The sequence below is a fragment of the Candoia aspera genome, chromosome 1 (genome assembly GCF_035149785.1).
Source record: "Candoia aspera isolate rCanAsp1 chromosome 1, rCanAsp1.hap2, whole genome shotgun sequence".
Lineage (NCBI taxonomy): Eukaryota > Metazoa > Chordata > Lepidosauria > Squamata > Boidae > Candoia > Candoia aspera.
Genome location: NC_086153.1, coordinates 324,966,553 through 324,985,693, shown reverse-complemented (window position 1 = coordinate 324,985,693; position 19,141 = coordinate 324,966,553). Strand labels below are relative to the sequence as shown.

The following is a 19,141-nucleotide window of genomic DNA, read 5'->3' as shown; positions in this document are numbered from 1 at the left end:
AAGGATGTTGGGGTGGGAATGGGTTGGAAGGCTATTCAAAATCAGAATTAGAACTGAGAAATCTCAACTGAAGAAACTGTCTATCAAAGAACAGCAAACCAAAAAACTTCCTTGCTCTCTTACAGCATTCCTTTCAAGGCATCCTTCTCTCGCTTTCAGCAGTGCATGCTGGGAAAATGGCAATACTTCTGGGGATACTCTCACACCTGGTAAGCTGGAGTGTAATACAAAGCTTGTATGCCATTTTTAACACCTCTAGAATTCATTTATGCCCCCAATTAATTTTCTGAAATGGCAGAAACCTCACAAGATCACCTAATGTAAGATTTCAGCATACAGTATTTGCATTAGATTCCTGAAAGTGTGATTGCCAAACCTAGTGAGATTATTTAGGACAGGATGCCTGGCACCTGAAATAGCTGCAAGGCACTGACATTAAGGAATCTTAGTACAGTTTACTCCTCTATGATGATGCCAAAGTCAACATCCATATACTGGCACTGAATGGGGAAGTGATCAATGCTCAAAGCAGCCATCCTGCTCTACTAGGAGATACTAGCCAATTTAATCTTAATTTTTCAAGGCAATTTAGGCTCATATTTCCCCAAAAAGGCATCCTTCAGGTAAGTCAATCTACAACTCCCATAATCACCACTCAACATAACCAAGGATTTTGCTGGTTGTAGATGATGAAAATTTTGAAACCCAGCAAACTGAAGAGTATTAGGTTGAAATGTACCAGCCATTCTCATAGAATACTAAAGCAGATTAGAATGTTATTCTTAGATACCTAATTTTCAGCAAAGGGAGGAATGCATAGCACTTTTCCCCATATTCTTGCTCCAGCTATGGCCCGTTCCTCAGCATAAAAGACTTTTCTGAGATATTTTAACCTACCTCAATCTTTCGGTAGACCACTCACAAAAAAGGAGGACCAGTCAGACTCACCATTTTGTTTTTTCCTTTAGCTTTGGAGGTTGAAAGTTGCTTTTGGACATTAGAAAGAGAGCCCTGAAAATGAGAAGTAAACAAGTTTAGAAAATACAATTTTCCTGGTAATACTCTTCCCTTGCCTTAACTCTTGAACAGTTAGAATAGAGAGAACCTGTCTAGCTACAGACCTCATGGGATGAAGTTCAAACATGGGTGGTTGCAATTCTCCAAGCTCAATTGCCGTTATGCCCACAGCCCAGATGTCACAGAGTTGGTTGTAGCCACCGTTCTTTTCTACAGCTGCCACTTCTGGAGCCATCCTTAACAAGAGAAATACTACTACCATTAGAGAGCAAGAACAGTTCAATCCTTCTCTAACATCCTCGACTCACTGAGCAGCATATGTGGTCTGTTACACTAAAACATCCTGCATTTTTTTTTACAACCCATCAAGCCAAATGAACCTGTCACGCATCATGGCTTGCCACTGCTATGGCCCTGGTTTCTTAAACTCAGCCAGCTAAAAGGAAGTTTCTCAAGTTTTGAGTGAGCTGGTGTGAGACATTTTTTACTTCATGGGTCACAGGCTGTGCAGGCCTGAACTCAATGCTGTTTATCTTGATCTAACAGTCACGGAACTTGAGAAATGAAGCCTGAAACAGCACTGAAAATTTTGACAGACACTATTCTGGGGATAATTCTCAAGTTTCAAGACTTGACAATCTGGCCAGTTCAAAAGCATACAAGATCAGCCTTTCCATAAATAAAGATTATTTGCTAGCAAATTCAAACATACTTCTGTGATCATGAAGATGTTTGTTTATCAGGTTTATATATGTGTGTTTGTTTATACTACAGTAGAATTCTCACATTTAGAGCAACCAAATTTCACAAAACAGTATTTTAGGCTACTTGTTGCAGCTTGTTCATTAGATAGGTAATTGACTGTAGGCCTGTACATCAATGTTTGTATTCCAGACAAACAAAGAGTATACCAAAACTCACTTTTAGCTGTTTCTTTTGCTACGTCAGCCACCTAAGCATGTGAACAGTGCTGTGTATGAGATGAGATTCATGGACATCAACTACAGCAAAATATACTTCCTGGACTGTGAAAATTATTGCAACTGAGATCCATGTGTTGCTGGCTCCATGTTACCCTCCTTACTTGGACCAGAAACTTTTGGTGAACCAAAAGTTGCGTTCAGCAGAAGGCATTCAGCATAGAGACATGTCTATCCAACAACTATACAGATGAGTGTAATAGTCTTCAACTGCTGTTTTCAACATATCGTATCCTTAGCTGAACAATTTTATTTCAGATTCTTTACAGCAGAGTCAGGAAACCCTGGTTCAAGGTCACTGGCCCTTGTTTAAATAATCCCAAGGAACTTATTACCAGTAAGGGGTGCCAATAAATGACTTCCTCTTTGCGATCGTGGCTGTTATTTTTGCTGCTACGCCAAAGTCAGCTGCAGAAGAAAAAATTGAAGACATTTCTAGAAGCTGCCTTCCATTTCATGCAAAAATCCAAGAAAGTATTATTTAGATCCTTGTTCCTCATCTGGGGCATATAAATGCCAGACCCTTCAGGTAAGTGGATAGTGCTTAAGAGTTCATCTAGAGCCAGTGCCAGGAATAAGAGCTTTACTTTCTGACTCTGCTACACAAATCAATCTTAGCAAGAAAATGAATGAGACTAGAGTTACAGACATTTGTTATAGGATACAGCAGAATGGAAGCAAGTTTAAAACTGGAGATAGGCTTCACTAAGACAGTGCCGTGCTTTCTGGTTATTTTGGCCAAGAGGCCATATAAGCATCTGCCACAACTTTGTGCATTGTTTAATACACAAGTATTAAGCATAAATGCTGCATCAGGGACAGACTGTGAGCTCAGAGGAAAATGATGCTCTTCCCAATGCCTTCTTAAGCCTCAGACATCCGGAGAATCTAGCTAAATCTCTCTTGGCTTTCTTCTTGCCTCCAAAACAGCACATCTCAAACTCAGTCTTCCATGATGACTACACACATTCCGGAGCTTGAATTCAGATTACTGTGAGATAAATCCTTGGCATGGAAAAAATTTATGTGACCACTGAGAGTCAACACTGACTTGATGGCATGTAATCATCAATCAAAGCCTTGGTAATCACACAATCTGACTGGCTATGGGCCCCTGATCGTGACTCTGTGGCAGATTTACTGTAGATTTAAAATTCACCTTCCATCAGGGTTTCTAAATGAGTAAACCTATACTGTTATTTTGTTCTGTCTTGTGAAATGGAAGAAAAGAATTTATATGATAAACCGGAAGCCTGTACCCATGTTCTAGGATTCCCCTTTAGGGCCAGTGTTCATTGCCAAGATTCATGGTAGAGATGAAGTAATAAAAAGAAAGGGTGATTCTGAACATATACAAAGCACGTTTTCTTTCACTACTAAATAACAAAAACCTATTCCTATGCATTGGGTACTAGGGTATGTAAACTTCAGGCAGTTTAGCTAATACATGTAACAGAGGTCTGCCATCTTGCTTTTTTAAGGAAATGAACATCCTTAAGATCAAGGAAGCTATAATGAAACCACAATTTACCAAAATTCAGCCCTAATCGCATTCTGCAGACTTACAAATAGAAATCACTTCTGATAACCCCCACTGTCATATACAAGAGAGTTCTGAAATGCAGCCTTCATTTTCATAGAGGTGAAGAAGAAAACTACTTAATGATTAAAACGAGTAAGAGTTTTACTCTGCTCTATATTTGGCTAGATTTAGCCACTGTTGCTTTTATGAGGTTTTTATCTTCCTTCTATTGTATTTGAAGTTATATTTATTATGCCGCAAAGACCCCCATAATATTGCATTTGTTATATTTCATTGTTTTTATTGCAATGATCTACTTGTTTACCAAATATTGTTTTTTAAGAATTGGACTGTATATTTAATATTTTAAAATTGTAAGCCATTTTGTGTTGATTAAACATTATTTTTCTCTATGATTATGATTATAATAATAATGATATTATGATGACTATAATATTTAAAGAGAAACTCAAGATGCACATGATTTTCTTGTTGGCAAGGCAAGAGTCTACTCTACCATAAATGGGCCAGATCATTCAGCAGCCCTGTTGCTCCTCACATACCTTCGAGCAGCCTTTTTCAACCTTTTGACCCCGGAGGAACCCTTGAAATATTCTTCAGGCCTCAGGGCACCCCTGCACATTCAGGCTCAAGTATAGGCCAGAAGTCACAAAATTATTATATTTGTTTCATGGGTAGGCCTGTATATATGCATTAACGGTGTTCTTAAACTAAAAATACAGAATGAAACTTACCTCTTTAATGTGAAGTTCCCCGAATTTGAGATAATTTTTTAATTAACTTGTGATCCCCCAGAGGAACCCCTAATGACCTCTTGTGGAACCCAAATGCTTGAATTACAGCTCTTGTAAGCCAGAATGGCCCAGCCAGCCTGGCCAATGTTCACGAGTTCTGAGAGGTGTAGCAAAAAAAAATGTACAGGGTTGCAAATCAAATTGTTTACAGTATATTAAAGAAGATTATGGAAAGCTAGGTCACCCACCTAACTTGATGTCTCCATGGTCAGTCAGCAGAATATTTGCACCCTAAAATACAAAAAGTTTTCAAAAGTGTAGGTTATTTACTATCCTGTAGAGACTATTTTATTAGAGTAAACACAGGGAAATGGTGGCTACCCAGATGTTGATGAACTACAACTCCTAACAGTCTACAGGACCAATAATAAAGGATGCTGGGCACTGTTCTCCAACAATTAGAGAACCATGGATCTCTCACCTCTGGACCACAAGCTGAAGATTTTTCTTAAAGAGTCACATACCTTAATGTCCCGATGCATTTTGCCTTTCATGTGCAAATAAGCAAGTCCCTGAAGAAAAAAATCAGAAAGCAGCAGCTAGCATAAGGATGTAATTTCTATTAGAATTAAAGACATCTAAAGCTACCTGTACAATAAGATAGGATGATGATGATGATGATTTAAATGTGTGTGTTGCCAAATCTCCTGGCAGCTTAGAATAAAATCTAAAGTATGAATTTTTTTAAAAGGTATTCAACAACTTTAGGGATAAATTGTAACTTCATGCCTCCAGATAATGGTGGTACTACAATTGCTATCACCCCCGGTATTCTGGTCATTGTCCCTACTGGTTGGGTGTGGTGAAACTCTCTTGCAAGGTATCTAGAAGGCAGGAAGTTTGATAAAGAGAAAAGACAAATTAAGTAATCGTAAAGGACAGTGGAAAAGGCTATTCAAGAAATTCAAGGAAAAAGGGTAACTTACTCCTAAATTGGTATTAATAAGATCAGCAACATTTTTGATAACAAAGAAAGGAACTTGATGTGGAGAAAAACTGCAGTGGCAAGAATATTACTGGCCGCAAAATGAAAATCATTGGAACTTCTTTGCTCAGGGAATGGCTGCAGAAAAATGTGGCATGGTATGATTATTTGAAAATTGGCCATTACACATTCTTGGGCAGGAAGAAGTTGTTCAGTCCAAGTGTTTATAGGTAAGTGGTTGCTATTCATTCATTACTGGCACAAGAAACATGGTAACATAAAAACTCAAGCTGTATATTTGTTGCAGATAACTTGTTACAATTGATGCCGAGTATTGTTACACTAAGTGCCAAAACTTCCCGTTAAATATAGTCCTAATATAGTTGATGTAGCTGATACTATTTTAATATCCTTCCAGGCACCGAATTAACTTAAGTGCAGCAAGACAAGACTGATTTGTTGTTTACAAATTCTTTTAAAAATGTTTTTATAGGCAAATACTTTTTTTTAAATGGGACAGCAGCATTTGAATTTTCAATCTACTTAAAACATTGGGTTTTCTCTGAACAAGATTTAGGATCATTCTACACACAACACAAAATAAGGTAGGAGAATTCAAGATTGCATCACTTCAGAGAAGGCTCTGGACTACAAAATTTCAATGACAGCAATTTGACCCTTTCTTTTAAGAAGTGTCCCAAGGGAAAAATTCTTTGTAAATTGTAAGCTTACATACTTCTCCCTGTTTGCATAATCAGACATGCGCACATACATGCCCATATATACTCATACACACACTATTCCCTCTGGGGGCAAGCAATGTTATGCAGAAGACAGAGAAGAAATACTAAGCCAAACAGGCTTGAGGAAAGAAAAGGAAATATAGCTAAAACTAGTTATCAACTTAAGTCACCATGCAACTCCTTCGCTTTCCATCGTTGCTTCTACCACATTCCTACTCTGCTTCATACACTATCTTCTGTTCTTTAAACTTCTCACTTTTATCTTTTCTATTCCTAGCCATTTTCCTTCCTTTGACTAACATTTTTGCCTCACATTATACTTTGCCTTTTTAATCAATACCTGCATGTCTCAGAATGTTTCCATTAATTTCCCCATCTTTAGTGAACAACATATTGAGATACACAAATTCATCCATCTGCTCTAATTATCTATAACTAACAATCATTCACTCCATTTTCCCTGTCAAATACAACTACCTTTGTTTTTGATATAAACAGTTTTTAGACTGATACTTCTCACTATATCCTACAATCTACCATTTGCTGCAAATATTTGGGTTTTCAATCAAGAGCATGGCATAATCTGCATACAAAAGTACATATACATTTATATCTCCAATCAACACACCTGTACCATTATGACAAGCATTGCTTATATATTTTATCCATGGAGATGTCATGTGTTCTATATGCTTATTAATCTATAAAAATATGACTCCACCTGGCACAGAAGTTTAAAATGATGAAGTCCAGAATTCTATTCTCTTGTCTACAAGGATACATATCCATCAAAACTATTTAATTGTATTAAAATCTTCTGCACTGAGAATCAGCAATATGCTATATATCACCTTTATACAAATGTGTTACATTTTTTAAAAAGCAGATAAAGAGCTCTTTTTTCCTCAATTATAGGCAGGTATTTGTTAAAAAATAGTCTTTTTCTAGAGCAATCTAGCTGCTTAAAGCTAGATAGTTCAAAGTGTGATCCTCATGAGCCCACTTACATTTATATTACAACACAGATGTATTCAGTAGCACATCAAAAAAAAAAAAAAAAGCTCCTTCTACCCAGCCAGCCTTTTCCAGTCCAGGAGTATCTATTGTAACATGGTTTCCACCACAAATTTTTCTCATTTTTCTCAGATGAACATCTTTGAACTGGAGATTCTAGAGACTGAAACTATACCATGCAGAAATACAGACATATTAAGCCTTTTCCTTGTTGTTCTTATGACTTTATCCATGTTGTCATTTCACTGTTTCACATGAAAATTAAGAAGCAGCAGCTGTTAGGGAACTGATTCAAGGTATCACTTTAGAAGCAGATGTTTGCTTTGAAATGCATACTTTAAAAGACATGTGCATGATGCCTATTTATTTTCAATTAGCACAGAGCAATAGCTGATGGAGTATGAACTGTACCCCACCCCCACAGTTTAAATCACAGCTCAGCCCAAAGAAGTGACTTGGTGGCCTGAAGCAATCCATTACCTGCAATGTCTCTCTGCAAACGTATGCAATCTGCAACTCTGACAGTGGCCCTGTTACTGAAAGGAAAAGCAAACTTACAAATGCTGAAATATGCAGCAGCACATTCTTGTTGTAAAGGACTAAAGCATCAAACAAGCCAAAAATGAAACGGGCATCCAAGGAACCAACTCCACATTCCTGTAATGGTTGTGGTGCAGCAAAAAAAAAAAAAAAAAAAGATTAGGCCAAGCCTAGAACTCAATTTTTCATTGTGACATTCCACATATATTTGGATGCACATACAAGTGTGATGACGCTCCCTTTGCTTACCTCCGGTGTCAAACAAGTTTAAATGGCCTGCTTTCATTATGAAGAACTGCTTTCTCTGAACCTACCTATTCAGTGAGATCTTCCTGTAGGCACCTTCATCTTCAGAAGCCAGGAAGACAACTACCTGGAGGAGTCTCTTTTCTGTGAAGGTATCCCAATTATGAAAGACCTTCCCGGAAATATATGTTGTTATCTGCCTCTCTACATTTAGGCCCCAAACTAGAATTATAGTGGCAAGTACCAGCATTGTCATTTGCTGTTTGCTGGTTTTGTAGTTGGGGATTCTTACTATGGCTATGTTCTTATGTAATATATAACTATTGCTTAGGGTTACATGCAAGAACCTCAAGTCTACAGTGTGGCTGTGAGAATGCTGGAAGCAATTTCAAACAATTGAGGCTTGCTATTAAGATTGATGCAAATTGTGATTAATATTAAATACATTTATTCAAAAAAGCATTAATTAATGCATTATCAATTATTCAGATCAATGATCTAGTTAACACTAATGTCAGTTTGGCCAATAGAAAATGTGGCTAGCTGAAAATAAAGACAGATGCCTCCACTCTCTTCCTTGTGATGTTACCAAAGGATATAGTTTAATTATTGTGGGAGTTTAACACATCTGGAGTGTAAAAAGTTAGAGAAGACTGAATTATGGTTTTGTTTAGAACAAGATTTCTGTGCCTTGTTTTCTGTGTCATAGCACAGATTGGCAGCCTGGACTATATGGTTCAAGGGCACCAGGTAACCTGTAATGCCACCTTGCTGTAATGCCATCTTACATTCTATCCAGTCAGCTGATGAAAAAAGCCAGATGGCAGCCCATCAAAACTTGTTTTTCCAGTCGGAAAACTATTTTGTCACTTCTGCAAGGACTCTGCCCAAATGCTTGTTTGCTTTTCTTGACTGATTCTTGACTTCTGTCAAGCTTTGATGATGCCTCTGCCTCTCTTGCATCTTTACTGCTCTGGAACTTGACTTCTGCCTGTCTTATTCCCTGGCCACCTATTTTCCAGCCTTGATTTTCTGAAGACAAATCTACTACAGGCCTGAGACTATATTATTAATTTGTTGCAAATGGGTGGCCTCAAAAGAACATAATAAAAGCAATTTCTCTCAATTCAGAAAGGTTGTTGCCTGTTCGCCGAGAAAACTTCTTGCTCACCACAGGGGCTTGACAATGGGCTCCCACAGTTAACTTTCATGGCCAACAGCAAGCAACATGGTGATATTTTTTAAGCCATCGCAATAAAATTGCCATGAATACAAAATGGAGGGAAGTGAGAAGAAAAGGGATACATTAAAAGTAAATAATAAATAAAATGTTTGGGTACCATGGTAAATGTCTTGAAGGGACCCTCCTCCACAGTACTCCATACAAATCCACAGCTTCTCACGGCTAAAAATGAAGCAGAAATTATCAGAATCAATATTCTAAAACAACCCAAACTGAATACAGGTAGTCCTCGACTTACAATCACAATAGGGACCAGAAAATTCATCATTAAGCAGTGCAGTCATTAAGTGAGGCATCATGTAACCGCACCCAATTTTATGACATTCTTTGCGGCAAATCTTTAAGCAAATCACACAGTCATTAAGTGAATCATGCAGTTTCCCATTGATTTTGCTTTTCAGAAGCTGGCTGGGAAGGTCCCTAAATGGCGATCACGTGACCCCAGGATTCTGCGACCATCGTAAATACATGCTGGTTGCCAAGTGCCTGAATTTTGATCACATGACCATGGGGACAACGCGATGGTCATAAGTGCAAGGACCGGTCACAAGTCACTTTTCCCAGTGCCATTGTAACTTCAAACAGTAGTTAAGCAAATGATCATAAATCAAGGACTACTGTAACATCCATCTATCATTCGATTTATTATTCAGATTATAGATCACAGCAAGCTCCCACTTACAAAACAACAATTGAGCAATTTTTATTTGTGGCATGCTGTTATTTCTAGCCTATCCCTAAAGCTAAGGGCAGACAGGGGGTTTCAACATCAGATGCCCTAAAAATGTGTGCATGAAATGAGATTAACTCCAGTGAGGGATGAAGTTCAGTGAAATGCCAAATTCCAGTGGAATGGAAAATATGTCACTTTAAGTTCAGTGAAAAAGTTTACTTTACTGTTATGTCATCACAGCTAAGGAAAGGCTCCATACTTAGCAATAAAGCTTCAGTAAACAGCATGTTGCAATAGATAGCTAACTCTCAAGCACAACAGCTTCTAGGTACATTTGCAGATGGCTTTAGCGATCTCCAGGAAGTTGGCATGGAAAATAATTCTGACTAAGATAAGAAGCAAGAGGCCTTACCTGAGATAGCTTCCAAAGTACGCTACTATGTTACAGTGTTTGCATTCTTTAACCATATAGATTTCTTGCTGTATCAATGAGAAATCATCTCCTGAAAAACAGATTGTAAATCATTATGAGGGCTTTTGCTAGTTTGCAAAGAGATCTTGATTCATTACTTGCATGTAGTGGGTAACTGAATCCACATAAATTGCATATAACAATAGTTTTGGGGGCAGGGGATATGTCAACACATTATTAGCTTTCAGATTATGGGTAAAATTTATAATGGCAACCATCTTGGAAGATGCATTCCTTCTTCTCAATTAAGAAAAATTCAAACCTTAAAACACTGCATCTAACTGTCTAAAATTCAGCAGGATTCACCAATGATGTGCCTACTATCTTTGCGAATTCCATTTAATCCTGCCACCCCCATTCCCAAATCCCATTTCACACAGTTGAAGAAACACTCAAGAGTTTTGGAAAAGGAAACAACAGGGGCTTTGAATCTGAAGAGAAACGTTAATCAGAGTCTCGGACATTTTGAGAGGAGTATTTTTTCTTACTACAGCACTATGCAGTTTCTTTTGACTGTACAGTATAATAAACCAGGTAAATGGTTTCAATATCAAATTAAATATGAGAGGAAATAAAGAATATCCCTGTCAAGTTCCAGAAGAGGCCTAAAAGGTGAAGAAATAATTCCATTTGTAAACACTAAAATGGATGGATTAAGCTACCACATTTTAATCAAGTTGATAAAAACAGAAGGAAATCCGTATCTCATCAAAACATCATGTTCCACAAATTAAAGGCTTTTTCTGCATCCAACAAGCCACAATGTAGTTTGTCTGCATTTCCAATCTATAACTGCCCAGAATTGTTTTGACTTGGGCAGCCTATGAATGTGTGCAAGCAAGCAAGCAATAAATATCTGTCTGCAGTCTGATGTTACCTGACATTTGTCACCATAATGCCAGATTGAGCAGGTTGAACTATTGAAAGTAATATATTTTACAGCCTGTGTGCCAGAGTTATGTCAACATTTTAGCATGTACATTTAGTAAATAAATTGGGTGATAGTTTATACATTCAAAAGGATCCTTACCATGTTTCAATATCTCCATTACATAAGCCTCATAAAAAAGAGGAAGGGAGAATACTATTTTTAAAAAAAGGCTTCAGTATATACCTCCAATGATGCAAGTGCAAGAAGCTGCGCCAGGAGCTTTCCCTATTTTTATAAATTTAATAGTATGAACAATTTCTTGGAACAATAATGGTGCAAATAATTCAACTTCTGAGCTTAAGAAATCCTTTAAAAATATTCAAAAATCAATTTGTTCATTAGAAGCTATCAAATCAAGCCTGTATTACTATAAAAATGAAAAAAGATGATTTATCAAATCACACTCATGATATACCTTGTCTTGATGGTCCTGAACTGTACAAACAATATTATGTGGCCACTCTAAAACCAATAGTTCCCCATTTTTTTCTGCTTCTTTACTTCTTCATTGCAACATAATGAAATTCCACAACATGCACCTATGAATGACTAAGTTCCAGTCCAGCAGAAACAAAGGCAATAAAGACTTGATTAGTGCCCTTGATCACTTACAGAACACTATCAGTGTACAAATTAGTTTAGAATATTTACAATTGCAAGAATCTTCCCAGCAACTCTATGAAGCTGATTACTTGCATTCACAGGCAACAGAAAGGATCTCTACCCATCTGGTAGCACATCAGCTTGGAGAGTTTCAGTAGCACATTGAAAGGTGTGTAGAGGCAGGTACACACACGTCTCTGGGACAAGGTGCTGCCTGGGGAGTATGAATACTGCAATCCTGCTCCAGCAAGAGAAATAGGTTTGCTGGTGCGAAACACATAAGGATATTAGGAGGTCCCATAAGCAAACAGCAGCTGAAGCAGAGGCAGCACCCTAGAACAAAAACAATGCCCACTCATCCACTGTTGTTGGGGGAACGGTGAGGGGTGCAAAACGATCCCAGTCTAGGTATGTGAAAAGGAAACTGGCTCATGTAAAAACAGAAGAAAGAGCACAGAACAAGAGCCTGAAAGAGCAACCAAGCACACATGAATGATCCTTAACCAAAAATTCCCAAAGCGCATTGCTTAATCAACATGAACTGTCCTCCATTTATATTTTTACCCTCAAAATATAATCTACTCAGTGCATCATTTTACTGTTTTTCCAAACTTCATCACGATTGCTTTTTCTCTAGCTGAAAGCAAGAAGTACCAGCAACCCTGTATGCCTCAGTGACCTGAAAGAATGCACTCAAGCTGGAAACATCTTATGAAGTCTGCTGGTTGCAATTCCTCTGCTCGTTTATGACAAAATCGCCTGGATATGCAGAACCATTCCAGTTTTCAAGCTGGTTGCATCCAGTGAACTTCCTCAGGGAGAGACTTGATGAGAGTTGGAGGCCTGGAGGTGGGAAGAGATCTTTGATGATCTGCCATGCTGTGAAAGAGATCACTTCTAGCTTCCTTAGCCCCACTCCCGATTCCTCTGGCCTTCAGAGAGGACTCAGGGAAAGGCTTCACACACACTATCACAATGAGTTTTGAACCAGGCTGAAGCACTGGGGTGTCCCACAGGACAAGGTCCTGTGGCATAGAGTAGAGTACATGCTTTGCACAGAGAAGGTCCCAGGTTCAATTCCTGGCATCTCCAACTGAAAGGAATGGCACCATAACAAATGTGCTAGTACATAATGTGGTGACAGCTACTACTGACTTTGAAAGGGAATTAGAAAATTAATAAAGAATGTGATTGTCAATAGCTGCTAATCATGATGTCTTGCATTTTTTGGCACTGGAGGTAGCAAAATTCAGCGAGGGCTCTTACACCCACCATTCTCCTTGCTGGTCTCTCATCTGGGTAGCTACTGTAGAAGCAGGGGGCTGGACCAAACAAGGCTTTGGTCTGACTTAGCTTTAGTTCCTCTCATACTCTTACGATGAGGTAATGGGACAATAAGTCTTTTGCCTAAGTTAGTGGCAGGCTGCTGCTAATCAGAGTCCCTCCCTTTTAGGTTGCATAGGGTAGACTGTCTTTCTAAGCAATTTTTGATTGGTTATTGAACTGCTTACGTCGGAGAAACAGTTTGGGTTGACATTAGTCCAAATCACTCTTCAACCTGGATCATACACTGCAGTAAGCCATGGCTTGACAAATAAATCATAACTGGTGGAGTTCACAGAACGTATTAATACAAAACCAAATAAGTCACATTATGATTTACTGTAATGTGGGAACCCAGTCTCTGTCTCAGTCACAGTAAGTTGGCTTCCAATGATCTCGAATTCCCATGAAATAATCAAAGATGTCATGAAAGAAACCAGCTTTCTCTCAATTTATTTATTTATTTGATTAGGCTTCTATGCCATTCCAATCATCAATGGACTTACACTTCTATCATAGATAAACAAGGTTAAAATAATGAAAATCTTTTCTATAAAGTAAAAATACAAAGTGCAAGCAAGATATCTTAACTTAGAACAACTTTCTGCTTTTATTTAAGTCTCTGGGTATAATTTTGTTGCCATCTGTTGCCTTCTATTTTTACTGCTGTATCGAAACCACATTTTCCAATAAGCCTTTCCCTAATATATATTGATTATTGAATGCTTCGGTTCAAGAATGATATTCTTCTGAATTTTCTTATTAAAACCTTCCCTACTGCTAAATTGCACAGTTGTTAAGCTGTGCCATGAGTTTTAAGGGTACTTCAAAAGACTACTGTAGTTTATGCCTACCTCTCCTTCTAAGGCTTTTCAAGGCAGGCTGAATTTGAACAGCTGCAGTAGGCATTTTTTTTTTCAAGATAATCTTTACAAAAGGAGGAGACTGCTTGGAGGGAAAGGCTTGTCCATATGAAGAACAAGAACTGTAATGAGAGCTAAATCTGCCCAATGACACAGATGAACTCAGCAGACATGAGATTTTGCCTTCTTTACTGTGCACTCAGTTGTTTCTTCACTACCTCAAATATGCTGGTAGAAATTACTGGAAACTGAGCCAGCCCCACCTGGTTAACTTTGCTCTGCATTTTTTTTCCCATTGGAAGAACACTAGAAAGAAAGAACACACACCTGGATGGATTACAGCAGAGGTCAGTAATCTTTTCAGGTGCCATTGTATCCCCTTATGCAATGGCCAGGAAAACCTCCTCAAATCTCCTGTGATTTTCTTTTGGCAATCTCACCCCTCACCCTCTGAGATCTTGTACAAGAATGCTGAAATTTCACGTTTTTGAATGCTCACTCAAGATCCCAGTATCCCCTTCATTTTGCTTATTGGTTGTCCTGAGATGTGCCGGACTACATACATAACCATTTAGATTAGGGAAGGTCACTGTACAGAGTGGTGCTCCAAACAAGTTAGGCAGTGTTACAAAACACAGCTTTCCACCATTCCTGAGGGTGCTTAATTCAAAAAGAAGTAGATCCCTCTATCCAGTTGGCTGCCTGCCCCCATTAAGCTAGCAGTCATGGGAAGCTAGTCCCCTGACTGCTGTTTTTCACCCATTATAATTGCCTTCTCTAGCTAAATACTTGGACAAGATCAACAGTCAACAAGTCCAGAAAGCAAATACTGAAAACAGCTTCTGAGCCTGTGCTAAGCCAGAACATGCAGTTATTGGATTGGCTATCAACATCCGTATCATCACACAACAACACACAAGGATAGAGTAGGGGTAGCGATGGTGCAGCTCCCAGCAACTGAACACCACATAAATCACAAATTCATCAGTGATCATGACAGGGACTTGCCAAGGGCCACCAAAACAGTGTCTGTGCGTATTTGCCAGGAAGGAATAAATGACAAATTCCAATCAACATACACATCACTTTTTTGTGTACAAAGATAGCATTCAACAGTCTAGTGCTCTCAGATGCAAAACAGTCAGCCAACCCTTGAAAAGTAATGAGGGGTTGGAATTTTACATTGTTTGCTACTCTGTTTCCTTACTTGCACAATTTATTTTGCTCTTTTTTCCCCCTCTTAAACAAGGTAAGTGTAAAGTGATAGGCAAAGATCCCCAACTTTACATACACACTGATGGGGTCTGAGATATCTATAATTAACCAGGGAAAAGATCTTGGGGTCAATGTAGACCAGTAGTTTTCAACCGTGGCAACTTTAAGATGTGTGGACTTCAACTCCCAGAATTCCCCAGCCAGCATGAAGTCCACACATCTTAAAGTTGCCAAGTTTGAAAAACACTGATGTAGACAGATGTAGACGCAATGTGCAGCAGCTGTGAATAAAGCAAATTCTGTGCTACAGATCATTAGAAAAGGGATTAAAAACGAAACTGCCAACATTGTCATCTTTATACACATTTATGGTATGTTTGCATCTAGCATACTATATAACGTTCTAGCCACCCTATTTGAAAAATGATATAACAGAACAACAACGCAAATAGGAGAGAGTAACTAAAATAATCAGGGAGCTTGATCAATTTTCCCCATGAGAAAAGAACAGAATGTTTGAGACTTTCTTACTTGGAAAAAAATAGCGGGGAACATCACTGAGGGCTTTAAAATCATGTATTGCAAAGAGAAAGTAGACAGAGGTAAGTTCTTCTCCCTTTTTCAGCCCAAGGGTATGTAAAATGGGAGCTCTGCTGCTGAGCTATGGGGTACGCCTACAGGGTAAGCCTGGGCTCTATTCTTGCCTGTGAAGTTCTGTAATACTCCGTAAACATCAACAATACTCAATAATAACCTAGAGGGGAGACGATACAACCACGTCAGCTTTGCTTGTGTTGCTATTATGCAACCTGCTTTTTAGACTATGAGGTGCTGTGGGAGGCCGGGAGGCCCAGGTCTGACTGGAAGCCACAAACCCTGAAAGAGAGTTGTAAATCCCACATCTGTACAAGAGAACAAGCTGCAGCTGATTGCTAATGCAGATAAGACTGCCTGACCACATGCAAAGACTGTTGAGCTCTCACCGTGTTACGTTTCCTAGGCTGAGCCTTATGCCTGAGGAACCTTAGAACAGATACTTGTTTGATTTTTCTTGGAAAGAAAAGCAATCAAATGTAAGCTATTGAGGAGACAGCCAAACTCAACCCACTGCAGCCTGGGGATTAAGCAGCAAGACCGGAGACACTTTCCTGTTTTATTTGCTAAGGGGAGGAAGAAAAGCACAACTCTCCACCCCTCCATGCAACCAGACCATTCAGAGAAATGATTTTCATTATGATTGCAGCAAGGGAAAAGAGAGTTATATTCCCTATTGCTGCAGTCCCAATTCATATTTGTCTCCCAGTTATCACTCTTTACAACACAGCAGTGAAGAACATGCACTTCCTTGGTACTTTAGATGCAGAGTGACTTTTTTGGTGGCTCTTTGCTACGTTCATGGCAGCCCTGAGCTCTGAATCAAGCACTGCTTTTTTTAACTCAGGTGATGCAGAAAGAATCAGAGGTTACAGGCAAGACAAGAGATCAAGACAATCTTTCTGTAGGCCCACGTTCAGGGCAATCAGCAGCAAACCTTTACAGTAACATTCTTACGTCCAGGTCATGCTCATCTCAGACTGCTGTGAATGATGCATCACTTTCCTGAGCTGTACAACCAAATCTCAGACTGAATAATGCAAAACTTCCTTAGGAACTGGCTGACAGGTTTTTCAAAATAGATGTCACATGGAGTTCTGGCACACTGACAGATACAAGGCTGAAGCCTGAAGCATTATGAGCTGAAAGAAGTGCCCCACTCTAGTTGTGTGTTGTGGGTATATGTATACATGCACATGCAGGCACACACACAGATACGCCGTTGCAGATGAAAAAATGTTCGCCTGACAAAACTGTTAGAATGTACAGAAAGTCTGAACAGGATGAAAAATGAGATGGGATACAGCAGAATCACCATCAAATTACCTGATTTATGAACCAAAAAGATAACCTTGTATACCAAGTTCCAGTCATTCTTGAGCAGTCTGTTTCCTGACCTGGAAACCCTTCAAAGGTCTGATAACACCAGATTTTTATATGCACTTTTATAAAACATACTAATTTTTACATATGCTTTTCCTCAATATACATTGTTTATCAGTTTTCCTTAACATGTTATATGTTTGCACACCTTTACCCAATAAAGGTGGGTTTTTTTGAAGCACATGTTTTCCCCATATTCAAAATAGCCTTTTAATTTCCCATTTTTGAGTTACAAGCCAGATCAGTAACATTTTAAAAACTTGTTGGCATATAGGTTTTGGGAGGTGAAATTATGTCAGGTGGATTAAAATGCAAGTTAAAAAGATCGGACCTTTCTAAAGTTAAACCAGTGGTTTGTAAAGCACAATACTAAGTGTGTTTACATAACAACTAAACCATATTAAGGTTTGGCTGTCTCCACTGAATCCAAACTATGACCCAGAATTTAGCTTTGAAGGAGTACTTTGATTGCATTTTGTAATAAAAGCTTGTTACGTACAGGCTAGAGAGCCAGTTTGGTGTAGGGGTTAAGGCACCGGGCTAGAAACTGGGAGACTGTGAGTTCTAGTCCCACCTTGGGCACAAAGCCATCTGAGTAACCTTGGGACAGTCACTCTCTCTCAGCCCTAGGAAGCAGGCAATGGCAAACCACCTGTGAAAAACCTTGCCAAGAAAACTGCAGGGACTTGTCTAGGCAAGTCTCTGAGAATTGGACATGACTGAATGAATTAAGAAAAAACATACAGGCTAGTTACCCGCCCATAGTCTGATGTAGCCTCCTAATTCAGTGATTAATATTCTAGCTAACTGTTAAGCACCTGTTATTACCCCAGGAACACAATGTGTGATGAAGGAGAAGCCATAAAGCAGAACCTTTCCTACCTAGACAATGGTTTTTTGCTGGTGTTGTTTGCTGCTAATCATAATAAACAGGAAGTGTCAAGTGATACAAAGGTTAGTGGGCTATCTGGCCTTGACAACAGAAGGAGCTGTTGCTGAGGTGATTAACTTGATCTTTTATGAGACTTTCATCAGATTACTTTCCCAACTATGTTCAATGCTAAGATAATTTGTCATGGAAAAATGGTTAGCATCAACTCAGACAGAATCCTTTCGATTCCCATGTTGCGACATTTCAGGCAGACGCACAAGGGATTCACTCTGGGTGCTTCTACATGCAATACCTGGGCCCATCTTCTAAACACTGCCCCCCTTCAAATTTCTGCTCAAGAAAAATCAATTTTAATCAGCTGCAGTTACTTAAAATAAGCTTTTATTCCAGCCAGCAGATGGCAATTGATTGTGCAAGCAACCATGCCTGGCAGCTACCCAACCTTTGAAGAATAGAAGCTGCTAGCAGAAGGTCAGATCAGCAGGCCTGCTTGACAGCCCAGACGTGGGTGGTATTTGGATCTAAAGCATCTTTGCTCCAGATCTGAATACTGCACACCTCTATGAGAAACTGTTTGACTCATAAAATAGGAGAGTTGGAAGGGGCCATGATAGCCACTCACACCAGTCCCTACTCAGTGCAGAAATCCAAATTCAAGCATCTCAGATAGTTGGGAGTCTAAGACCTCTGACTGAATGCATCCATTATTTCTCAGGGTAGTTGCATTCTCAAATTTTTCTTATTGTTAGCAGGCTTCTTCTAACATTTACTCAGAATCTGCCTTCTCTTCTCCCTGAAGTGGTTCCCTTGCATCTGGGCCTTAGAAGAACTAAGTACACCTGAGCGCTCTTCTTACTTCCTCATCCTTTTTTCCTTTAGTGTTGTGGCTTTGGGATAGTAAGACTAGGGGCAGAAACTATTTTTCCTGCAGTTATTGTTCTTATTACTAATCTTAAGCGAGCTGTTCTGATAGTCCCTTAGGCTGAAAAATGAAGTAAAATTTTACAGACAAATATGTAACTACTGTAAAAATAAAAAAGTATTTATCTATCTCCCATTCCATCAGAATGATGATCCAAAATGCTTTCTGAAAGAACTGAAGGAGGCTCTCATCCCAGCCAATCTGCACAGCTGCAAGACACAGTTA

The 19,141-nt window shown here is 38.9% G+C and overlaps 1 protein-coding gene across 2 annotated transcripts in view; it reads right to left on the bottom strand.

Moving 5' to 3' along the window:
* The window catches only part of MAP4K5 (mitogen-activated protein kinase kinase kinase kinase 5), a 95,176-nt gene that overhangs the window by 43,295 nt on the left and 32,740 nt on the right, over window positions 1-19,141 (bottom strand). For both annotated transcript variants that reach the window (XM_063290553.1, XM_063290554.1), the window contains exons 4-11: window positions 10,131-10,221; window positions 9,143-9,207; window positions 7,497-7,552; window positions 4,799-4,846; window positions 4,523-4,565; window positions 2,333-2,405; window positions 1,122-1,253; window positions 949-1,011 (exon numbers count right to left, since the gene is read on the bottom strand). In XM_063290553.1, the coding sequence (XP_063146623.1) occupies window positions 949-1,011; window positions 1,122-1,253; window positions 2,333-2,405; window positions 4,523-4,565; window positions 4,799-4,846; window positions 7,497-7,552; window positions 9,143-9,207; window positions 10,131-10,221 (571 nt within the window). The remainder of the gene's footprint in view (window positions 1-948; window positions 1,012-1,121; window positions 1,254-2,332; window positions 2,406-4,522; window positions 4,566-4,798; window positions 4,847-7,496; window positions 7,553-9,142; window positions 9,208-10,130; window positions 10,222-19,141) is intronic.